Source organism: Salmo salar, chromosome 01 (assembly GCF_965601325.2).
Source record: "Salmo salar chromosome 01, fSalSal1, whole genome shotgun sequence".
NCBI lineage: Eukaryota > Metazoa > Chordata > Actinopteri > Salmoniformes > Salmonidae > Salmo > Salmo salar.
In genome coordinates, this window is record NC_138291.1 from 169,372,768 (window position 1) to 169,397,789 (window position 25,022).

The following is a 25,022-nucleotide window of genomic DNA, read 5'->3' on the forward strand; positions in this document are numbered from 1 at the left end:
GTGTTCCACAGGGATGCTGGCCCATGTTAGCTCCAATGCATCCCACAGTTGTGTCAAGTTGGCTGGATTCTTGATACACACAGGAAACTACTGGCCCATGTTGACTCCACAGGGATGCTGGCCCATGTTGACTCCAATGCTTCCCACAGTTGTGTCAAGTAGGCTTGATGTTCATTGGGTGGTGGACCATTCTTGATACACATGGGAAACAGAGCGTGAAAAGCCCAGCAGCGTTGCAGTTCTTGACACAAACCGGTGCACCTGGCACCTACTGCACCAGGCAGCAGGCTGTTAACCAGCCTGCCAGCTTAGTGGAGTCTGCCACTAGCACAGTCAGTGTAGTCAGCTCAGCTATCCCCATTGAGACCGTGTCTGTGCCTCGACCTAGGTTTGGCAAAACTAAACATGGCGGTGTTCGCCTTAGCAATCTCACTGGAATAAAGACCTCCTCCATTCCTGCCATTATTGAAAGTAGCCCTATCTCCAAATAGGGCTACTTAATGTTAGATCCCTCACTTCCAAGGCAGTTATAGTCAATGAACTAAATCACTGATCATAATTTTGATGTGATTGGCCTGACTGAAACATGGCTTAAGCCTGATGAATTTACTGTGTTAAATGAGGCCTCACCTCCTGGTTACACTAGTGACCATATCTCCCGCGCATCCCGCAAAGGTGGAGGTGTTGCTAACGTTTATGATAACAAATGTCAATTTACAAAAAAAAAAAGACGTTTTCGTCTTTTGAGCTTCTAGTCATGAAATCTATGCAGCCTACTCAATCACTTTTTATAGCTACTGTTTACAGGCCTCCTGGGCCATATACAGCGTTCCTCACTGAGTTCCCTGAATTCCTATCGGACCTTGTAGTCATGGCAGACAATATTCAAATTTTTGGTGACTTTAATATTCACATGGAAAAGTCCACAGACCCACTCCAAAAGGCTTTCGGAGCCATCATCGACTCAGTGGGTTTTGTCCAACATGTCTCCGGACCTACTCACTGCCACAGTCATACTCTGGACCTAGTTTTGTCCTGTGGAATAAATGTTGTGGATCTTAATGTTTTTCCTCATAATCCTGGACTATCGGACCACCATTTTATTACATTTGCAATCGCAACAAATAATCTGCTCAGACCCCAACCAAGAATCATCAAAAGTCGTGCTATAAATTCTCTGACAACCCAAAGATTCCTAGATGCCCTTCCAGACACCCTCCGCCTACCCAAGGACGCCAGAGTACAAAAATCAGTTAACCACCTAACTGAGGAACTCAATTTAACCTTGCGCAATACCCTAGATGCAGTTGCACCCCTAAAAACAAAAACATTTGTCATGAGAAACTAGCTCCCTGGTATACAGAAAATACCCGAGCTAAGAAGCAAGCTTCCAGAAAATTGGAACGGCAATGGTGCCACACCAAACTGGAAATATTCCGACTAGCATGGAAAGACAATACCGTGCAGTATCGAAGAGCCCTCACTGCTGCTCGATCACCCTATTTTTCCAACTTAATTGAGGAAATTAAGAACAATTCAAAATTTATTTTTGATACTGTTGTAAAGCTAACTAAAAAGCAGCATTCCCCAAGAAAGGATGGCTTTCATTTCAGCAGTGATAAATTCATGAACTTCTTTGAGGAAAAGATCATGATCATTAGAAAGCAAATTACGGACTCCTCTTTAAATCTGCATATTCCTCCAAAGCTCAGTTGTCCTGAGTCTGCACAACTCTGCCAGGACCTAGGATCAAGGGAGACACTCAAGTGTTTTAGTACTATATCTCTTGACACAATAATGAAAATAATCATGGCCTCTAAACCTTCAAGCTGCATTCTGGACCCTATTCCAACTAAACTACCTGAAGAGCTGCTTCCTGTGCTTGGCCCTCCTATGTTGAACATAATAAACGGCTCTCTATCCACCGGATGTGTACCAAACTCACTAAAAGTGGCAGTAATAAAGCCTCTCTTGAAAAAGCCAAACCTTGACCCAGAAAATATCCAAAATACTATCAGCCTATATCGAATCTCCCATTCTTCTACAAAAATGTTAGAAAAAGCTGTTGCGCAGCAACTCACTGCCTTCCTGAAGACAAACAATGTATACGAAACACTTCAGTCTGGTTTTAGACCCCATCATAGCACTGAGACTGCACTTGTGAAGGTGGTAAATTACCTTTTAATGGCGTCAGACTGAGGCTCTGCATCTGTCCTCGTGCTCCTAGACCTTAGTGCTGCTTTTGATACCATCGATGACCACATTCTTTTGGAGAGATTGGAAACCCAAATTGGTCTACACGGACAAGTTCTGGCCTGGTTTAGATCTTATCTGTTGGAAAGATATCAGTTTGTCTCTGTGGATGGTTTGTCCTCTGACAAATCAACTGTACATTTTGGTGTTCCTCAAGGTTCCGTTTTAGGACCACTATTGTTTTCACTATATATTTTTGGTGATGTCATTTGGGAACATAATGTTAACTTTCACTGCTATGCGGATGACACAGCTGTACATTTCGATGAAACATAGTGAAGCCCCAAAATTGCCTTCCCTGTAAGTGTTTCAGACATAAGGAAGTGGATGGCTGCAAATGTTCTACTTTTAAACTCGGACAAAACGAAGATGCTTGTTCTAGGTCCCAAGAAACAAAGAGATCTTCTGTGCTTTGGCAAAGTGGGTGGGGTTATATCCTTCCTGTTTGGCCCTGTCCGGGGGTATCGTCGGACGGGGCCACAGTGTCTCCCGACCCGTCCTGTCTCAACCTCCAGTATTTATGCTGCAGTAGTTTGTGTCGGAGGGCTAGGGTCAGTCTGTTATATCTGGAGTATTTCTCCTGTCTTATCCGATGTCCTGTGTGAATTTAAGTCTCTCTCTCTCTCTCTCTCTCTCTCTCTCTCTCTCTCTACCTCTCTCTCTCTACCTCTCTCTCTCTCTACCTCTCTCTCTACCTCTCTCTCTACCTCGACCTCTCTCTACCTCGACCTCTCTCTCTCTCTACCTCTCTCTCTCTCTACCTCTCTCTCTCTCTACCTCTCTCTCTCTCTACCTCTCTCTACCTCTCCTCTCTCTCGACCTCTCTCTCGACCTCTCTCTCTCGACCTCTCTCCCTCTCTCGACCTCTCCCTCTCTCGACCTCTCCCTCTCTCGACCTCTCCCTCTCTCGACCTCTCCCTCTCTCGACCTCTCCCTCTCTCGACCTCTCCCTCTCTCGACCTCTCCCTCTCTCGACCTCTCCCTCTCTCGACCTCTCCCTCTCTCGACCTCTCCCTCTCTCGACCTCTCCCTCTCTCGACCTCTCCCTCTCTCGACCTCTCCCTCTCTCGACCTCTCCCTCTCTCGACCTCTCCCTCTCTCGACCTCTCCCTCTCTCGACCTCTCCCTCTCGACCTCTCTCTCTCGACCCCTCTCTCTCTCGACCCCTCTCTCTCTCGACCCCTCTCTCTCTCGACCCCTCTCTCTCGACCCCTCTCTCTCTCTCTCTCTCTCTCGACCTGAGCCCTAGGACCATGCCTCAGGACTACCTGGCCTGATGACTCCTTGCTGTCCCCAGTCCACCTGGCCGTGCTGCTGCTCCAGTTTCAACTGTTCTGCCTGCGGCTATGGAACACCGACCTGTTCACCGGACGTGCTACCTGTCCCAGACCTGCTGTTTTCAACTCTCTAGAGACAGCAAGAGCGGTAGAGATACTCTGAATGATCAGCTATGAAAAGCCAACTGACATTTACTCCTGAGGTGCTGACCTGTTGCACCCTCGACAACTACTGTGATTATTATTATTTGACCTTGCTGGTCACCTATGAACATTTGAACATCTTGGCCATTATCTGTTATAATCTCCACCCGGCACAGCCAGAAGAGGATTGGCCACCCCTCATAGTCTGGTTCCTCTCTAGGTTTCTTCCTAGGTTCTCGGCCTTTCTAGGGAGTTTTTCCTAGCCACCGTGCTTCTACACCAGCATTGCTTGCTGTTTGGGGTTTTAGGCTGGGTTTCTGTACAGCACTTTGTGACATCAGCTGATGTAAGAAGGGCTTTATAAATAAATTTGATTGATTGAAATAAATTTGACCTACTATCATTACCCGTTCAAAGGAACCTACATCTTTTGTCTTGCCCATTCACCCTCTGAATGGCACACATACACAATCCATATATCAATTGTCTCAAGGCTTAAAAATCCTTCTTTAACCCGTCTCCTCCCCTTCATCTACTGATTGAAGTGGATTTAACAAGATACTTCAATAAAGGGACCATAGCTTTCACCTGGATTCACCTTGTCAGTCTACGACATGAAAAGGGCAGATGTTCTTAATGTTTTGTCCACTCAGTGTATATGCACACACATGCATGTACAGTGAGCTCCAAAAGTATTGGAACAATTACATTTATTAAGTTTTTGGGTCTGTACTCCAGCTTTAATTTCAGGGTATTTTCATCCATATCAGGTGAACCGTTTAGAAACTACAGCACTTTTTGTACATAGTCCCCCCATTTTAGGGGACCAAAAGCATTGGGACAAATTCACTAATGTGTACTAAAGTAGTAAAAAGTTATGTATTTGGTCCCATATTCATAGCACGCAATGACTACATTAAGCTTGTGACTCTACACATTTGTTGGATGCATTTGCTGTTTGTTTTGGTTGTGTTTCAGATTTTGTGCCCAATATTAATTAATGGTAGATAATGCATTGGAGTCACTTTTATTGTAAATAAAAATAGAATATGTTTCTAAACACTCTATTCTGATTTACAATAAAAGTCACTCCAAAATGACCCAATACATTATTTAACATTCATTTAAACCTATATGGATGATAATACCCTCAAATGAAAGCTGACAGTCTGTACTTTAACCTCCGTCATTGTATTATTTCAAATCCAAAGTGTTTTAGTTGACAGAGCCAAAACAAACCAAAACATGTTTCACTGTCCAAATACTTTGAGTTCACTGGACGGACATGGACACGGACACACACACGGACACACACACACCTAAAGCAGTCTATGACATTTTTAGGCTGTGTTATTAAACACCAATCTTACTAAGTGATACTTACTTTGTCTACTTCCTCACTCCACAGCTAGAATAAGCAGCATGACAACAAGGGAGATAAGAGCAATTCTCAGAACAACAATGACAGCACACAACAGACCTTGTGGGGTTCTACATCCACATAATCATATCTCCCCAGAGCAGTCTCATGAGTCTGTCTCAGGGGCAATGGCCCCATTGCCTTTCTGACTCATTGATATGATGAAACACTAGCCATGTAGTAAGATGGGAGGAATCCCCCTATAACAATAAAAGTCTAGTCATGTCTGGAAGAGGCCAATGACTTAAAAACATGAGTAAGTAATCAGATTATTTTGTTGAAACCACTGTTAGGTAGGTGATGTGAGTCAAGAGTCACTTTTAAATGTAGCGCAGCAGTTCACACTGGACACAGGCATTAGTAACTAGCTATTCCCTAACTGCATGTACTTATCAACTGTAATAGTCCTGTTACAGGGTATTTATTACACATGGTATTAGACTGCTCCTTACTCTACGATAAGTATAGCCAAATGACATTTCTGTGGGACTGGCAGAATTAAAATGATAGGAGGACACGTAGTTTGTGTGGACAGTACACAGACGGCATGACAAAGCCCTGGGAAGTGCTCTATTGAGGGTTCAGCCAAACTGACGGGAAACATCATAGGAATATAATTCATTAGATTATATTTCTATGGGAAACATGCCCCTGGAATTCTAAGCAGCTAAGGAATTGATTCTCGAAGGAGAAATACAAATCTCAATAAGGGCAAACGTGGGAGGATGTGAACACACAGCGTTTAGGTCACGAAGAGGATTCACATTTTTTGCTTTTTCAACAACAACGGCCTACTATACACAACCATCTGTTTGACAATTACAACAACAGAATCTCTCATTATAGACAGACACACAACTATGTGACACAACAACTGACAAAACAAATAATATAGTCCAACGTGTTGGACTGAAAAGAGCATGGCCAGGCACGTCTTCGCGCTTGCATTCAGCCTAAACACGACTACCACGAACAAACCCTTCTCCTCCAATACAGACTGACGAACGTGACAGAGTTACCTAGCCAGTAGCGATAACAAAGACAGTGACAACATCAGGAGCAAAACAGACCTATGAAAGTGTAACAAGGGACCATTATTTTTGTTTGGCTAACTGCATGGTGGCAAAAATGAGGTAGATAAGAGATCCTAACACCTGCCATCTTCTGGTCAGTTGTCCACCAAAGGGCTACCTGCTATCCTGATATCTGTCTCCGGGGGGCATCCCTCAGAGACGAGGCCATCCCCCAATTCTAATTAAATAAAACTTTGTATTTGCATTCAGTCTATTGTTCATTCAGTTAGGCCTCTCCATGATTGAACTAATTAATCAAGTCTGTGGTCAGTCAAATCAGGTGCTGAAGTTTGGCTGGATTCCATCAGAGCGTTGAGGTGATTGGGGGGGGGGGGGGATCTGTCACATTTGGAGGGGGAGGGGCTCCAATACATACACACCCTGTAAGGGCCTCGAGAACAGGCGATGGGGCAAGTAACGCCCTACTATACCACAGTACCATTGAGCTAGTACCTATACTGCTGAAAATAAAAGGTGCTTCATTGCGGTTTTATATAGCCATATATAATAATATAAGCCATTTAGCAGACGCTTTTATCCAAAGCGACTTACAGTCATGCGTGCATACATTTTATGTATGGGTGGCTCCAGCAGGGATTAAACCCAATACCCTTGGTGTTGCAAGTGCCAAGCTCTACCAACTGAACCACACTGATCTGTATGAAGCAAGCCATGGAACGCTTTTTGGTTCTGTATAGCACCATTTCTTCTAGCAGTGTAGGGCGGAGGTTGTATCCCATCTAGTATTGTTGATATAGGCTATGAACAGTGTAAACCTATTTATATATACCTTCCTCTGATCCATCACATTGGCCGACTCTTTGGAATCTTCCAGATCCCAACTATCCCAGCCACCACTGCTTTGCTGTTTTTAAGTTACATTTTAGGGTTTCATTTATTTGCACCAAAGAAAATAAGTGATAGACAACAATACAGATAAAACCAAATAAATAAAAAACAGTGTGCAGGTTGGAAGACCAAGGGCTTATATAAAAACAATACCACAAAAAAATATATACAAGTCTAAAAAATATTTTTAAAAGTTTGTTAAAACAGATAACAAAACCTAACCATAAAAGTACAAATTAACTGATCAGAAATCACAAAAAATAATAAACAGTATATGTTTTGTTTAAACATGTGTGTGGATGTGAGTGTGAGAGAGATGGGCTATATTTAAAAAAAATATATATGTATATATATATATTATTTAACTATATGGAGGAGATTACTGAATAGTTTGGTTCATCAGGCTGACCCCCAGTCTTCGCTTGAAGTTATTGAGGGACGATGGAGTTTTGGCAATGTGAAGATAAGAATTCCAGAGTATGGTACCTCTGTATCTGATAGAGAATTAGTTTGAGGATAGCTTAGTCTCTGTCTCCTTCTACATGTCTGTCTCTTCCTAACAGTCTCACCCAAGTTATTATCCACAAAGACTAGATATATTCAGAAAAGCTAACTTGTGACGTAGTCCATGAAGTGCACTAAACTTGTGTTGAAAGACTCAACTAAACCAGAATTTGTACATCTAATGCTGTGTGTTTGTGTGCGCGCGCCATTGTACATATTCTATGGAGTGTAGCCTGTGTGTTTTTGTGTGTATGCATCTCTCAACATGAGTCTCCTTCGTCTGTGGGCGTCTTACCGCAGATGCGCTCGCAGACAGAACATAATTTCGAGGCCTAGTCTCCTGAAAATCGGGCTCGGCCTACAGGCAGAGGAGGGGGTAACAAAGTCATACAGTCATGCATCGCATTAACACAAGCAGCTCCAACAAACAGCACACTGAGGAAGAAGAAGAATGAAAGGGAGAAGAAATGAGAAGAAGAAGCAAACGGTCAGTTCCCACAGGAGTCTGAGATGGAGAAGCAAAGCTGCAGTTCATGGAATATGGGGGGCTCCAATGTGTCCTCTATACAGACAGAAGCTGCCTTAGCATGCTAAGCTAATTATGGCTACATACAGCTGCTCCCAGAGTTCTACAGACCTGGCTCTGACAGTAGCATCCACTTGAGGGCATGAGCGTTCTCCCATACAGAAGGCCTCAGCTCAGGGCCTATATACATAAAGTGTCTCAGAGTAGGAGTGCTGATCTAGGATCAGTTTATCATTTTAGATCATAATGAATATGATTATATGGACAGATCCTAGATCAGCACTTCTACTCTGAGATGCTTTGTGGATATTGGCCCAGGACTGTGCAGTGCAAGTAGCAGTGCGGTGCGCAGCCTATTTGTGTTTTATGATGTTAAGAGGAACTTGGATGGTATGATTAACTTGTCTTTTGTCACGCAGAGCCAGTGATGAGAATAAAATACTACCTCCACACCATGAGGCATGAATGGATTAGAAGAGCTTAGACAAATATTTATTTGCATCAAGCGCCATGCACGTTTTCAAAGTCAAGGTCCAATATTCAGGTATCATTATAATGGTGGCAGACATCTTGGTTTTGCATTGTCTTCTGTTCAAACCTGACCATTGAACCTGTGGAATGGACAGCAGACTGGCTGGATACCCCCCATCAGTCTTCAGGATGTATGAATGTGGGAATGAGCAGGGCTTTCCAACTGAGGGGACAATGGAGTATTGTTCAAAGGGTCCAGAGGCCCCTGAATCAGCTTTCAGGGCCCCAGACAATGAGGCGGGTAGACCTTGGAGATGGTAGTGGAAACACTGAGGCCACTTAAAACAACAGTATAAAAATGTACAGTCTCAGTTCCACATCATCAACTTTGTTGCACCAGTGTACCATCCAAAACATTTTGTTTGGTGAAGTCAACTGAAAAATAAATAAAAAAATGTTCCACCTCTCATATGACCATCTCTAGATGTCATTACTGAAACAATCCCATTCAACTTTTCTTTGGGACTACACAGTATATTGTGGTGCATGGATGGTCTGAAAGAAGAGAGGGAGGATGCCCCGAACAGCACTCAATGACAAAAATAAAATGGGAGAAAAAGAGGCAAGCGAGATCGCTGAAAATACAACACTCGTCAATACTTACATCTCCCTCACACTGCGCAAATGATAACAGAGAAACATGTTAGTCCAAAGTTAGTCAACAGAGGGCACCGTTGGTCTCCAGGTGCAAAACTGAAGAGCATGAGAGAGGTTGGAGGGTGAAGGGGGATTCTAGTTTGGGAGAGACAATTGCCATGCCCCATGTAAGGTTTGCAGAGAAGGTGAGTCAAAGGTAGACCCCTAGACATTGATGAAAATCCTCCACCCCTGCCCACCCCTATGGCCATTTCTATTGGTGTAGCTGTCTTAATGGTCTATGGATTTCTGTTGATGTCCCAGTTGGAGTTGATCTAAGTTGACAGCACATTTAAGAAAGCTTGGGGGAAGGACAAACAGTGAGCTCATATTATGTGAGTTAAACTGTGTTGTGTTCATTCTCCACTTATAGACCAGAGTATCTAATCAAAAGCATACAGTGATTGGAGGTAGTAGCTGTTGAATAACTAAACTGCTTTACAATCACCTTTGAGTCAAAGTAACCCCCCCCCAGTAATACAGTCAATAGATAGACAGGGAAGTAGACAGGGAAGTAAACAGAGCCAAGAGAACTCAAATCATTTTCATCAACTCTAGAACTGTATGTCAGGAATTGTATGTCCCATGTCAGGCCTGAAATCAATCAAACTGGGACCACCAGTCATAAGGGGCGGGGTGTCTGAGGATGAGGAAGACTCACCGCCGCTTTAGCCTCGGCCTGCTTGGCTTTCTTGACACGTGCTTTACAGATGTCCAGGTCCAACCGCCGGTTCTCCAGGAGACGTCTCTCTTTCTGCACAGGGGAGGAAGACAAGGAGGAAGTGAGTGACACAAAACCAGACCACCACCACTCTCCCAATACTTCTCCTCTGTGCTACCCCAGAGCCACTTGTATCCACTTGGTAACAGCTCCACTTTGCCCTCTGATATTGCTGGGTGACATTTTTGCCCTGTTGCTTGTATTACGGACGTCATGTTGCTTGCTTAGCGAGTACCCCCCCACCAATTGGGCTCATGCCTGGCTTGAACTCAGCATGTGACCGCCCTCCTTGACAACATTACAACAGTTTGAGCCTATAAAATAACACATATGGAATCATATATTGACAAAAAAAGTGTTAAACAAATCAAAATATATTTAGATTTTTCAAAGTTGCCACCCTTCTTTGCCTTGATGACACCTTTGCATGCTCTTGGCATTCTCTTAACCAGCTTCACCTGGAATGCTTTTCCAAGAGTCTTGAAGGACTTCCCACATACGCTGAGCACTTGTTGGCTGCTTTTCCTTCACTCCGCGGTCCAACTCATCCCAAACCATCTCAATTGGGTTGAGGTCGGGTGATTGTGGAGGCCAGGACATCTGATGCAGCACGCCATCACTCTCCTTTTTGGTCAAATAGCCCTTACACAGCCTGGAGGTGTGTTTTGGGTACTGTTGAAAAACAAATGATAGTCCCACTAAGCGCAAACCACATGGGATGGAGCAAACCACATGGGATGGCTACCACAGCAGAATGCAGAATGCTGTGGTAGCCATGCTGGTTAAGTGTGCCTTGAATTCTAAATAAATCAGTGTCAGTGTCACAAGCAAAGCAACCCCACATCATCACACCCCCTCCTCCACACATGCAGAGATCATCCGTTCACTTACTCTGCGTCTCATAAAGACGGTTGGAACCAACAACCTCAAATTTGGACTCATCAGACCAAAGAACAGATTTCCACCGGTCTAATGTCCATTGCTCGTGTTTCTTGGCCCAAGCAAGTCTCTTCTTCTTATTGGAGTCCTTTAGTAGTGGTTTCTTTGCAGCAATTCGACCATGAAGGCCTGATTCAAGCAGTCTCCTCTGAACAGTTGATGACGAGATGTGTCTGTTACTTGAACTCTGAAGCATTTAGTTGTGCTGCAATTCCACAAATGAACTTTTAACAAGGCACACCTGTTAATTGAAATGCATTCCAGGTGACTACCTCATAAAGATGGTTTAGAGAATGCCAAGAGTGTGCAAAGCTGTCATCAAGGCAAAGGGTGGCTACTTTGAAGAATCTCAAATATATTTTGATTTGTTTGACACTTTGTTGGTTATTACATGATTCCATATGTGTTATTTCATCGTTTTGATGTCTTCACTATTATTCTACAATGTAGAAAATAGTAAAAAATTAAGAAAAACCCTTGAATGAGTAGGTGTGTCCAAAACTTTGACTGGTACTGTACATTAAGGCCGTCACAACAAAAAGACAGTAACAGCGGCGGAATAAATTGAACTACACATACGTTTGTGTCATCACAAACCCAAGAGCAACATCTGTCCTGTGAAAACCTCAAAGCAAATAGTTATATGACCTGCAGCATGGTCAAGCAAGTTAATGTTTGACAGTTTACTAAACTTCTATTGATATACACTGAACAAAAATATAAATGCAACATGTAAAGTGTTGGTCCCATGTTTTATGAGTTGAAATAAAAGATCCCAGAAATGTTCCATACGCACAAAAATCGTATTTCTCTCAAATGTTACATCCCTGTTAGTGAGCATTTCTCCTTTGCCAAGATAATCCATCCACCTGACAGGTGTGGCATATCAAGAAGCTGATTAAACAGCATGAGCATTACACAGGCGCACCTTGTGCTGGGGACAATAAAAGGCCACCCTAAAATGTACAGTTTTGTCACAAGACAATGACAGATGTCTCAAGTTGAGACATCTTAATTTCTCTACGATAAGCCACCTCCCAATGTTGTTTTAGAGAATAACTGTAGACTAGTTGAACGCCAATGCCATCCTTCGCTCTTTCATGTTGGCAAAACAGTATATGGTCCTGTCAAACAGTACGCTTTTAGTTTTTGTTTTCATTGGCTCCCTAGCTAAAATGCTTGCTAGCTTAACTTCCTCGTATGGGCAACAATGAACCAGATAAGTTAGCTAGCTAACGTTAGTTAATGTGAGCTTACTAGGCTACATATTGAACTTCAATCATCTGAGGCCAGTGGCACAACATAACACTGTTTTGCTAGCACAGACTGGAATATGTTCCGGGATTCTTCCGATGGCATTGAGGAGTACACCACATCAGTCACTGACTTCATCAATAAGTGCATCGATGACATCGTCCCCACAGTGACTGTACGTACATACCCCAACCAGAAGCCATGGATTACAGGCAATATTCGCACTGAGCTAAAGGGTAGAGCTGCCGCTTCAAGGAGCGGGACTCTAACCCGGAAGCTAATAAGAAATCCCACTATGCCCTCCGACGAACCATCAAACAGGCAAAGCGTCAATACAGGACTAAGATCGAATCGTACTACACCGACTCTGACGCTCGTCGGATGTGGCAGGGCTTGCAAACTATTACAGACTACAAAGGGAAAAACAGCCGAGAGCTGCCCAGTGACACGAGCCTACCAGACGAGCTAAATCCCTTCTATGCTCACTTCAGGGCAAGTAACACTGAAACATGCATGAGAGCATCAGCTATTCAGGACGACTGTGTGATCACGCTCCCCGCAGCCGATGTGAGTAAGACCTTGGAACCGGTCAACATTCACAAGGCTGCAGGGCCAGACGGATTACCAGGACGTGTACTCCGAGCATGCGCTGTCCAACTGGCAAGTGTCTTCACTGACATTTTCAACATGTCCCTGATTGAGTCTGTAATACCAACATGTTTCAAGCAGACCACCGTCCCTGTGCCCAAGAACACCATGTAACCTGTGTGGTATCCCAGGATGTCTACCCCGGGGGATGGTAATAAAGGGGAGGTACATGAGGCAACGTTGGCTCCCTCTGCTGGGAATAAGGGAGCTGGGCACCCGACACGGACAGCTAAGTGGAGGTAATTAGAGGAAAGTGCCAACCAGCCGTGGAGGCTAAATAAAAGGAGCACGATGGAACACCGCGGGAGAGAAGGGAGAGAGACGGACACCAGTTAACCTCTCTTGGGTAGGGGGCAGTATTTTCACATCCGGATGAAAAGCGTGCCCAAAGTAAACTGCCTGTTACTCAGGCCCAGAAGCTAGGATATGCACATAATTGGTAGATTTGGATAGACAACACTATATAGAAAAAACTGTTAAAATTATGTCTGTGAGTATAACAGAACTGATATGGCAGGCGAAACCCCGAGGAAAACCACCCCCCCCCAAAAAAATGGCTGTCACTTTTATTATAAGTGCAAGATCCTCCCAGATTACAGTTCCTAGGGCTTCCACTAGATGACAACAGTCTTTAGAAAGAGTTTCATGCTGGTTTTTGGAAAAATTAGCCAGAAATTGTAGTTTTTCTTGGTGGCTCCCATTTTGGCCGTAGTGTTTCCAAGCGAGTGGAAGAGAGCGCGTTCTTTGGTATTTTTCTCCAGTAAAGACAATAATGATTCTCCGTCTTAAATTTCATTGTTTATTTAAGTATTAGGGTACCTAAGGTTTGATTATAAACGTTGTTTGACTTGTTTGGAAGAGTTTATTAGTAACGTTTGGGATGCATTTTGTATGCATTTTGATGGAGGGAAACTGGGTGGATTATTGACTGAAGCGCGCCAGCGAAACAGATTTTTTATGTATATAAAGGACATTATCGACCAAAAGGACCATTTGTGATGTATCTGGGACCTTTTGGAGTGCCAACAGAAAAAGATCATCAAAGGTAAGGCATTTATTATATCGCTATTTCTGACTTTCGTGGCGCACCTGCCTGGTTGAAATATGTTTTCATGCTTTTGTATGCAGGGCGCTGTCCTCAAATAATCGCATGGTGTGCTTTCACCGTAAAGGCTTTTTGAAATCTGACACAGCGGCTGGATTAACAAGAAGTTAAGCTTTATTTTGATGTATTACACTTGTGATTTTATGAAAATTAAATATTTATAATTCTGTAGTTTGAATTTCGCGCTCTGCAATTTCACCGGATGTTGGCCAGGTGGGACGCTACCGTCCCACCTGCCCATGAGAGCGAAGGAAGACCGAGCAAAACCTAAAGTTATTTCTTTGATATATTTATTTTCTGTCTTAACCTCTATGGGCTAGGTGGGACGCTTTACAACGAAAGCAAAACATTAGATTATGTCAGCAGAGTACCGAGCCAGAAATAATCAGACACCCATTTTTCAAGATAGCATATAATGTCACATAAACCCAAACCACAGCTAAATGTAGCACTAACCTTTGATGATCTTCATCAGATGACAACCCTAGGACATTATGTTATACAATACATGCATGTTTTGTTCAATCAAGTTCATATTTATATCAAAAACCAGCTTTTTACATTAGCATGTGACTAGCATGTGACTAGCATTCCCACCGAACACTGCCGGTGAATTTACTAAATTACTCACGATAAACGTTCACAAAAAGCATAACAATTATTTTAAGAATTATAGATACAGAACTCCTCTATGCACTCGATATGTCCGATTTTAAAATAGCTTTTCGGTGAAAGCACATTTTGCAATATTCTCAGTAGATAGCCCGGCATCACAGGGCTAGCTATTTAGACACCCAGCAGGTTTAGCACTCATCAAAGTCAGATTTACTATAAGAAAAATGTTCTTACCTTTGTTGTCTTCGTCAGAATGCACTCCCAGGACTTCTACTTCAATAACAAATGTTGGTTTGGTCCAAAATAATCCATCGTTATATCCAAACAGCGGCGTTTTGTTCGTGCGTTCTAGACACTATCCTAAAGGCTAAATAAGGGTGACGAGCATGGCGCAATTCGTGACAAAAGAATTCTAAATATTCCATTACCGTACTTCGAAGCATGTCAACCGCTGTTTAAAATCAATTTTTATGCAATTTTTCTCATAAAAAAGCGATAATATTCCGACCGGGAATCTGCGTTTAGATAAACAGACAAAGGAAAACAAAGCATTCGGTCGAATGGCGGGCACGCGCCTAAGCCCATAGTACTCTGAGTGGCCACTTGCCAAAAGCGATAAAGTATTTCAGCCAGAGCCTGCCTCGATATCGTTCAACGTTTTCCCAGGCTCTGAGACCCTATGGAAGACGTAGGAAGTGTCACGTTATTGCACAGATCCTGAGTCTTCAATAAAAAGAGCCAAGATGAAACACTACTTCTCAGACAGGCCACTTCCTGCTTGAAATCTTCTCAGGTTTTGGCCTGCCATAGGAGTTCTGTTATACTCACAGACACCATTCAAACAGTTTTAGAAACTTTAGGGTGTTTTCTATCCAAAGCCAATAATTATATGCATATTCTAGTTACTGGGCAGGAGTAGTAACCAGATTAAATAGGGTACCTTTTTTATCCAGCCGTGTCAATACTGCCCCCTATCCCCAACAGTTTAAGTAAAGTTGTTTTTCGGACTAAAGCCTCCCTGTCTCTGTGTCAATCTCTGCACACTCAACCCAACACCCCACGGTTTACCACACCTGCCTAAATGACTACCGATCCATAGCACTCACGTCTGTAGCCATGAAATGCTCTGAAAGGCTGGTCATGGCTCACATTAACACAATTATCCCAGAAACCCTAGACCCCCTCCAATTTGCATACCGCCCCAACAGATCCACAGATGATGCACTCTCTATTGCACTCCACACTGCCCTTTCCCACCTGGACAAAAGGAACACCTATGTGAGAATGCTATTCATTGATTACAGCTCAGCATTCAACACCTTAGTGCCATCAAAGGTCATCACTAAGCTAAGGACCCTGGGACTAAACACCTCCCTCTGCAACTGCATCATGGAATTCCTGGTGGGCCACCCCCAGGTGGTAAGGGTAGGTAACAACACAGGGGCCCCTCAGGGGTGCGTTCTCGGTCCCCTCCTGTACTCCCTGATCACTCATGACTGCATGGCCAGGCACAACTCCAACACCGTCATTAAGTTTGCCGATAACACAACAGTGGTATGTCTGATCACCGACAACGATGAGACAGCCTATAAGGAGAAAGTCAGAGACCTGGCAGTGTGGTGCAACGTGATAAAGACAAAGGAGATGATTGTGGACTACAGGAAAAGGAGAACCGAGCACACCCCCATTCTCATCGACGGGCTGGAGTGGAGCAGGTTGAGAGCTTCAAGTTCCTTGGTGTCCACATCACCAACAAACTAACATGGTCCAAGCACACCAAGACAGTCGTGAAGAAGGCACAACAAAACCTATTCCCCCTCAGGAGACTGAAAAGATTTGGCATGGGTCCTCAGATTCTCAAAAGGTTTTACAGCTGCACCATCGAGAGCATCCTGACGGGTTGCATCACTGCCTGGTATGGCAACTGCTCGGCCTCCGACCGCAAGGCACTACAGAGGGTAACGCGTACGGCCCAGTACATCACCGGAGCCAAGCTTCCTGCCATCCAGGACCTCTATACCAGGCGGTGTCAGAGGAAGGCCCTAAACATTGTCAGAGACTCCAGCCACCCCAGTCATAGACTGTTCTCTCTAATCAAATGACTACCCAGACTATTTGCATTGCCGCCCCTTAACCCCCTCTTCGACGCTGCTACTACTCTGTTATTATCTATGTATCGTCACTTTAATAACTCTGCCTACATGTACATATTACCTCAATTACCTCGACACCGGTGCCCCCGCACATTGACTCTGTACAGGTACCACTTGTATATAGCCTCGCTATTGTTATTTACTGCTGCTCATTAATTATTTGCTATTCTTATCGTTTACGTTTTGGGGGGTATTTTCTTAAAACTGCATTGTTGGTTAAGGGCTTGATAGTAAGCATTTCAAGGTGTAATACCTGTTGAATTAGGCACATGTGACAGATAAAATCTGATTTGATTTGAAATGCTTGTTGGCATCAATCAATCAAATGCTACGGCTGCAACATGTAATACTCTTTTGTTCCAGACAGCATCAGATACATGGGCTCCACACACTGAGACAGAGGGGCGCTGTTTCTCTCGCTCGGATGATTTCTTTGGTGAGATTCAGCCCCTTGCGAATTGACAGAAAATTATGAAAACACAGAGACGAAAGCGAAATGATTTTATATATTATAATTTTTTATTGGTCAAATATTTGGGGAAGCCTGGCTTCCATGAATACACGCCACTGTCCACCTCAATATTTCAAGCTAGCTGTGGAGTGAGCTTAACCATCTAGACTCTAAGCCCTGTCTAAGCCAGGGGGTGGGCTAATGGGAGGGTTGCTAACATATGGAATTGTTTTAAGATGATCATACCAAGGATTATTTAGCTATTTGACTTTGAATTTTAAGACCCCTTACTGCTATTAGCCAACAGAAATGCATTGAATATCAGATTTTGTCCCCCAAAAAATCTAAGAAAGTTTGTTCTGAAGTGTCTGTCCTATATCTGAGCGATATAAGAAAGATAATGTATTTATCCCCTTATTTTAGGCACTAAACTATCTCAATATATACTTCTATTCATTTTTAAAACTGGTACCGGGGACCCTCAGATGAGTCTTGTGAGCGTCCTAAAGCAAAACGTAAAACACCATCGTGTTCGTGAGTGACTCAGCTTTCCTCTTGGTTCATATTAGTGTGTAGCCCAAACCGTTCGGACGCTACAGACAGAAGTTGGCAGAAGAGGCTGTAGCAACTTCAGACGAGTCTTGTGAGCGTCCTAGAGCAAAACAGAGGCCAAACCGTTCGGACGCTACATACGATTTTGTGAGAAGACCAATTTTCGGGATGTCTCATGGTCTGACAAACACCGCTCTAGCTCTGCCACCTTTCACCGCAAATGCGGAAGGGCGATATCTGCAGATGCGGTTGATTGAGGCGCAGTCCATGCAAAAAACAAATATCTCTAGCTAAAACAGACAGATTTCGATGGGGATTTTTTAAAATGTTAATTAGATTTCTGCGGTGGATGACCACTGTAGGCTAAGGGTTAAGGTACGTTCTTAACTCCGCGAACACTTACACTTATCTTCAGCTTGAAGTGCCTAAGGGGTAGGGGCTAGGGATGAGGGGCTAGGAGTTGATTTAGGATTTCACAGTATACTCACAGATATGGTTCTCCAGTCTCCCTCCAGGAAGTTGCGGAGAGGAGTGAGGAAGTTGATAGCCGAGGTCTGGAGGAACTCCCGCTCCGCCCCACCCAGTCTACTCTGGTACTCCCCGACCGTGATCAGGGTACTGCCTGTCTCACACACACACACACACACACACACACACACACACACACACACACACACACACACACACACACACACACACACACACACACACACACACACACACACACACACACACACACACACACACACACACACACACACACACACACACACACACACACACACTTAGGTTGATGACAGAAGTGGATGATTAGGTTGATGACAGTGAATATGCATGACTGGGCATTAATAATATGGCCAATTCCTTTTTAGTTCCAGTCCATTCAGGAGACAAAGGGACATACCGGACCGGGACATTGAATTCCATGACATTCGTTCAGTTTCCTAAATTACCAGGGAGTTAGAATGAAACTGAGCCCAACTCATCAGATCAGAACTGCCCAGCCATTGACTCAGTGGAAGGAGGAGGAGAGAGAGAGAGGGAGCCAGGTCAGTGACTCCGTCCCCTCCACTCTCAGTGAAAAAAACCTTCCAGTACAGTAATGAAATTCAACAATGCCAATAATAATGTTTTCAATTCAACTTTTGCTTTCAAAAGCAACACAAACATAGAACATGTAAGAATGAACAACAGCCATTGAATTCTACCGTGCTGATATACTGTACGTTATAGGGATATAATGTACACTCTAGAATGCCCTTCAAGCCAATCAGAAACAAGTACTCAACAATGGTATAAACATTACAATGGTATAAACATAAATCATTATAGCCATGCATTATATCAACCTTCCCCCTTGTTAGGTTTTAAATAAACAGAGTAAAAAATACCAGACAACTAGGACAAGCTCAAACCAAGTTTATTCACCCAATGGGTCAGACAGCTGAACAGACAAAGACATGTTCCCACCATCACAAGTATATATACCCCACTTAAGAAGAAGTCTCCTCCTTTTCTCTAAACATTACATCTTTATTGTTAGGCAGGAAGTAGTAATAAATTGTTCCTTCTCCCTTAATGTGACCTGACCTCGGCCCCCATTCCTCACTAATCCACAGCTCTCCACCCTTATCAGTGACCTGACCTGACCTCGGCCCCCATTCCTCACTAATCCACAGCTCTCCACCCTTATCAGTGACCTGACCTGACCTCGGCCCCCATTCCTCACTAATCCACAGCTCTCCACCCTTATCAGTGACCTGACCTGACCTCGGCCCCCATTCCTCACTAATCCACAGCTCTCCACCCTTATCAGTGACCTGACCTCGGCCCCCATTTCTCACTAATCCACAGCTTCTCCACCCTTATCAGTGACCTGACCTGACCTCGGCCCCCATTCCTCACTAATCCACAGCTCTCCACCCTTATCAGTGACCTGACCTCGGCCCCCATTCCTCACTAATCCACAGCTATCCACCCTTATCAGTGACCTGACCTGACCTCGGCCCCCATTCCTCACTAATCCACAGCTCTCCACCCTTATCAGTGACCTGGCCTGACCTCGGCCCCCATTCCTCACTAATCCACAGCTCTCCACCCTTATCAGTGACCTGACCTGACCTCGGCCCCCATTCCTCACTAATCCACAGCTATCCACCCTTATCAGTGACCTGACCTGACCTCGGCCCCCATTCCTCACTAATCCACAGCTCTCCACCCTTATCAGTGACCTGACCTGACCTCGGCCCCCATTCCTCACTAATCCACAGCTATGCACCCTTATCAGTGACCTGACCTGACCTCGGCCCCCATTCCTCACTAATCCACAGCTCTCCACCCTTATCAGTGACCTGACCTGACCTCGGCCCCCATTCCTCACTAATCCACAGCTCTCCACCCTTATCAGTGACCTGACCTCGGCCCCCATTCCTCACTAATCCACAGCTATCCACCCTTATCAGTGACCTGACCTGACCTCGGCTCCCATTCCTCACTAATCCACAGCTATCCACCCTTATCAGTGACCGCAACCATCTGATTGCCTTTCCCTTACTCAGTAACATTCCAAGCCCCTGGCTCATATGCAACCTTAACTGACCCCACCATATACATTACTCCTACAGATAGCCATTAACTTCTGGTGGAGCAAGTATTTCAAATTACAACCCAACAACTGAAACCAGACTGTGGCCCTTCTCCTTTCCATAGGATACCTGATGTCTAACATGAACATGTTCTGACAGAATGTAAACGTTCTGCATTCCCCTCTCTCCCGCAGTGACATGAATAAGGATATTTACAAGTCAGAACTCATCATCTCTCCATCTTTACTGCTGTTATAAAGGATGGATGGATGGATAGATAGACGGACATATAATCGTTTTGAGAGACTGGGGATTTTCAGTAAGAAACTGCTGCTGGAGGGAATTTCTGGGGACCACGCACGCACGCACACACACACACACACACACGCACACACACACACACAGCGTGCTAAGCCAAGCTGCTAAGTCATGAGGCATGGTATCATCAAACCGCTGTGTAAAGAGTCAGATTGGTTGTGAGAGGAGTGGGTATCCCACCAGCTTCCTAGGTAATCAAAGTCAGCATCAGAGCTATAAAACTCTGTCTAGGCCCCTGACACTGGCTCACAGTCGCAAGCTGCATTTCCATTCAAGTTGGATTACTCCTGGGCTGCAGCACCCAAAGATCCTCATTGATATACTGACCCACAATGCTCTGTCAGGGGTTCTTAAACCTTTTCAGCTAAAGAAACAAATTACAAAATGAGCGTCCTTCCGTGACCAAATTCCTTCTCCAAAGACCCAAATTAAGAAGAAATAGTGTGTGATTATATTGTATTCTCATAACTCACGACCCACATCTCACATGCCTAGAGCAGAGTTTAAGAAACCCTACTCTAACATACAGTACAATGTGTCCAACCATTACTTAGATTGTTGAGAGAAAATCCCTTAAAAATGTGCCTAGAAAGAGAACCATTAAGAGATTCCACTTCACTGCAAGAATGCTCATATCGTGTTCAGGCTGAACACATTTAGACAACTTGAGTCACTTTGGCCATGGCCCACATCATACATTGCAGTTGGGCATCAGATTGCTATGTCATAGATGAGGATATCTGATATACTAAACACCTATTCAGGCGTTATGAGATCTGGCAAGCGACTGCAATATAGTGGGCCTGAAACGCGGCCATTATGTTCTGAATAAAATGGAGGCCTGGGCAGCTGATGGAGGCTGATGGCAGTTAGAACACTGAGTACTGCCATGTTGTTTGTTTCTGTGCCAACCACACACAGACAGCTGAGCACCTGGTACAGTGTGGGCAGCATTGCCAGCCCGCCCAGACACATTGGCATCAATACATTATGTAGATTTCAATGAATACTAAGGTTCAGGAATAATGACTTTCAAAAACAAGAGAATGTTGCAGAACAAATAGCAGAATAGAGTGTTACGGCACCTCCTGCGGCCGTCAAACGCAAGTGACAAAATGGCAAAAGACCCAGACCTCCACTAGTTCCACCTACCATATGGGGTCCCTGGGCCAAAGTCTTTAGCAGCATCCAGCATATATTGTCCCAGCAGCTCTCCATTGGTTGTCCTGGATGGGATCTTCTTATCTAACTTCTCATAGAAAAACTCCTCTATACGCGCACCTGTGTAAAAGTAAAGAATAAGATAGTTCACACACGACAGCAATTAGGTACCGCAATCAGTAAATGTAGTGCTTTTCCTTTGTGCCAAAAACCCAATAAATAAAAAAAGATGCTAGAAAAAACGACCAATTACAAGGTACAAATAGGCACAAGTAATATGATGTAACACCTCAACCCAACCCCCTCGAAAAACATGAATCACCTGTCTTCTCAGCTTTTATCTATGCCCTTTCAACAGAGGCATTCAATAATTAGCCTACATAATTTATCAGTAGAGAAAAGCCCTTCAGGTACAATGAAATGACCTAAATGTCTCTTCCATTTTCAAAGCGCTGAGTTTCAAAACCATACACCAAAACAACTACTGAGCCATAACAATTCCGAAATGTACGAGTTATTGATTATGAACGTAATAACGTACATATGGACAGACAATGAATAACAAGACTTAACAGTTGACAATTGCTATCTACAATGTTATACTGCTAGTCGTTGGGAAGTGAAAGGCAACATTGATCAATGCACTACAGAAGAAGACAGCATGGGGGTGAAATGGAGGGGGTAGCAGTTCTCTCTGGAACCTATCCAGCTTTCTACACACAACATTTAGCAGATAAACAAAGGCTTCTTTTTTACCCCATCCAAACACTTTTACAGGATACACAACGGGAAAAGCACATCAACAAGTACACACACACGATGACACACACTCCTTTGTGTATGTGCTTCTTGATGAGAATAAGGGTAGAGGAGAGGTTGGTGGTTCCTTCACAGATTTGTCCCAAATGGCACCCTATTCCCTATACACTGATTGTACAAAACACTAGGAACACCTGCTCTTCCATGACATGGACTGACCAGATCAATCCAGGTGAAAGCTATGATCCCTTATTGATGTCACTTGTTAAATCCATTTTTAAGCCTTGAGACATGTATTTTGTATGTCTGCCATTCAGAGGGTTAATGGGCAAGACAAAATATTTAAGTACCTTTGAGCGGGGTATTGGTAGTAGGTGCCAGGCGCACCGGTTTGAGTGTGTCAAGAGCTGCAACGCTGCTGGGATTCACGCTCGCAACAGTTTCCTGTGTGTACCAGCCAACTTGACACAACTGTGGGAAGCATTGGAGTTGACATGGGCCAGCATCCCTGTGGAAAGCTTTTGACACCTTGTAGAGGCCATGCCCTGAAGAATTGAGGCTGTTCTGAGGGCAACCCAATATTAGGAAGGTGTTCCTAATGTTTTGTACACTGTGTCTACTCGTAGGTCTCTGGTAAAAAAAAAGTAGTGCACTTTGTAGGAAATAGGGTGCCATTTGGGCCCATCCTCCTCTGCACAGATGGGCACTAAACACAATTGCCCTCCTACTCCAGTTTACCTTGCCTAAATCATTACCGTCGCAAATCTGATTTGAACACATAAGTCTCTTCAATTAATCTTGGTTACCCAGAAGTAAAATTCTTGCAAAAGTTGTAACTTCCCGTTTAATCTGTCCATGAGAGATTACTCAACTAACTTTCATGCAACACCTCAACTGAATTTGACATTGATGACATGATTTATGCTGAAGTTTCCCTTGTGTATGCATATCTCAAGTCAGAGCAATCAAACAGGCGTTGGACTTGGCCTTGCATGGAAAGTCACCTTAAGAATGAAAGTCCCTTACGGAGTGAAATTTTGCAGAGAAAGAAGGACCAATGGAGTTATTAGCTATCTATAACCAGCCATCATGGGCAATCATGTGAGTACAAGGGCCTAGTCCTATTTCAGCACCTAGTCCCTTCCTCTTCACAGTTCAAAGATGCTAAACGACTAAGCAAAAGTTGTGAACCATATGATAAAGTAGAGCATGGCATTGACCTATCCAGCTCCTTCAGATCTGTGATCACTGGGGGGGTGCAGTATGTTAAGGGTTTAGGTCCAAAATATAATCATCCCACACGTTCCAACTGACCCCCATAGGAAGTCTTATGGGGGTGGGGAGCCGCAAGTACACTGCTACTAAGACTGCTGCTACTGCTGCTACTACTGCTGCTACTGCTACTACTGCTACTACTGCTACTACTGCTACTACTGCTGCTACTGCTACTACTACTACTACTGCTACTACTACTGCTACTACTGCTACTACTGCTACTACTGCTTCTACTGCTACTACTGCATACTGAGAGTGGAGACAGACTTACCAGTGTGGTCAACTGTAGCATGGAGGGTCAGAAAGTCAATGGTTAGTTTTCTAACATACTAGGTTTCTTTCTCTCAAAGGGACCAATGGCACAATGTACTGTATACTTCAATAGTACTTCTTTGGACATATGCATGTAGGCAAAACACAGCCAGAGAAAAACGCTAGCTAGGGCACAGAACCCAAAACACAAACAGAATGGCATAACCATGAAGGCTCCTTTCAGCCTGGTCCCAGATCTGTTTGTGCTGTCTTGTTTGGCATTGGCAATGACCATGGGAGTTGACAGGACAGCACAAACAGGTTTGGGACCCAGCTATAGGTTGCTTTAGGACTGGGTCTTACTTGGATTGGGCTGCAACAAGACCTCTGTTTGCCTGAAGATCTTCTCAGTCCAGTTCTTGGTGCAGTCGGCCCGGGCGATCAGATTCTCCAAGTGGGCATCAAGCTCAGTCTTCTCCGCAGAGCCCAACTTCTCTTCTGTGAACTTGGAGACAAAAAGGAATAAATCATATTTACTGACAAAAACATACACCTAAATAATGTAGGCTAAGACAGCATACGTTATGACTGGCAAAAAACAACATTGTTCTGTAAGTCAGTGGCAGCTGGGCAAATTGTGACCAGCCGAAACGGTTCTGTCTGGCTCTGAAATGTTTCCGTGAAAGGCCCATTTTGAGCAGCTTGTGACTGCTAAGGCCCTCTAAGCCTAACCTCTCGAACTACAACACAAAGCTAAGCTACAAAATGAACCTAAGCTCAACCACCACGTTGTGTCTGTGGAGGGAGGGAGGGAGGGAGGGAGGGAGGGAGGGAGGGAGGGAGGGAGGGAGGGAGGGAGGGAGGGAGGGAGGGAGGGAGGGAGGGAGGGAGGGAGAGCGGAACAGACAGACAGACAGAGAACTGTGAGGATAGCAGAGCGCAGAAGCTCCCTGAGTGACTGCTGTATAATTGTGCAGCAGCCACACTGGTAGTCCATCCGGCATCACAACATGTCTTGAGC

The 25,022-nt window shown here is 44.2% G+C and overlaps 1 protein-coding gene across 7 annotated transcripts in view; it reads right to left on the reverse strand.

Annotated features, from left to right (window-relative positions):
* The window catches only part of sh3glb2b (SH3-domain GRB2-like endophilin B2b), a 39,679-nt gene that overhangs the window by 10,450 nt on the left and 4,207 nt on the right, over nucleotides 1-25,022 (reverse strand). For 2 of the 7 annotated variants that reach the window (XM_014141973.3, XM_014141989.3), the window contains exons 2-7: nucleotides 24,365-24,506; nucleotides 21,707-21,835; nucleotides 18,140-18,273; nucleotides 9,875-9,967; nucleotides 7,816-7,878; nucleotides 5,059-5,082 (exon numbers count right to left, since the gene is read on the reverse strand). In XM_014141973.3, coding sequence (XP_013997448.1) covers nucleotides 5,059-5,082; nucleotides 7,816-7,878; nucleotides 9,875-9,967; nucleotides 18,140-18,273; nucleotides 21,707-21,835; nucleotides 24,365-24,506 — 585 coding nt within the window. The remainder of the gene's footprint in view (nucleotides 1-5,058; nucleotides 5,083-7,815; nucleotides 7,879-9,874; nucleotides 9,968-18,139; nucleotides 18,274-21,706; nucleotides 21,836-24,364; nucleotides 24,507-25,022) is intronic. The other 5 variants (XM_045693126.2, XM_082956302.1, XM_014142015.3 and 2 more) reach the window with 3 other exon arrangements.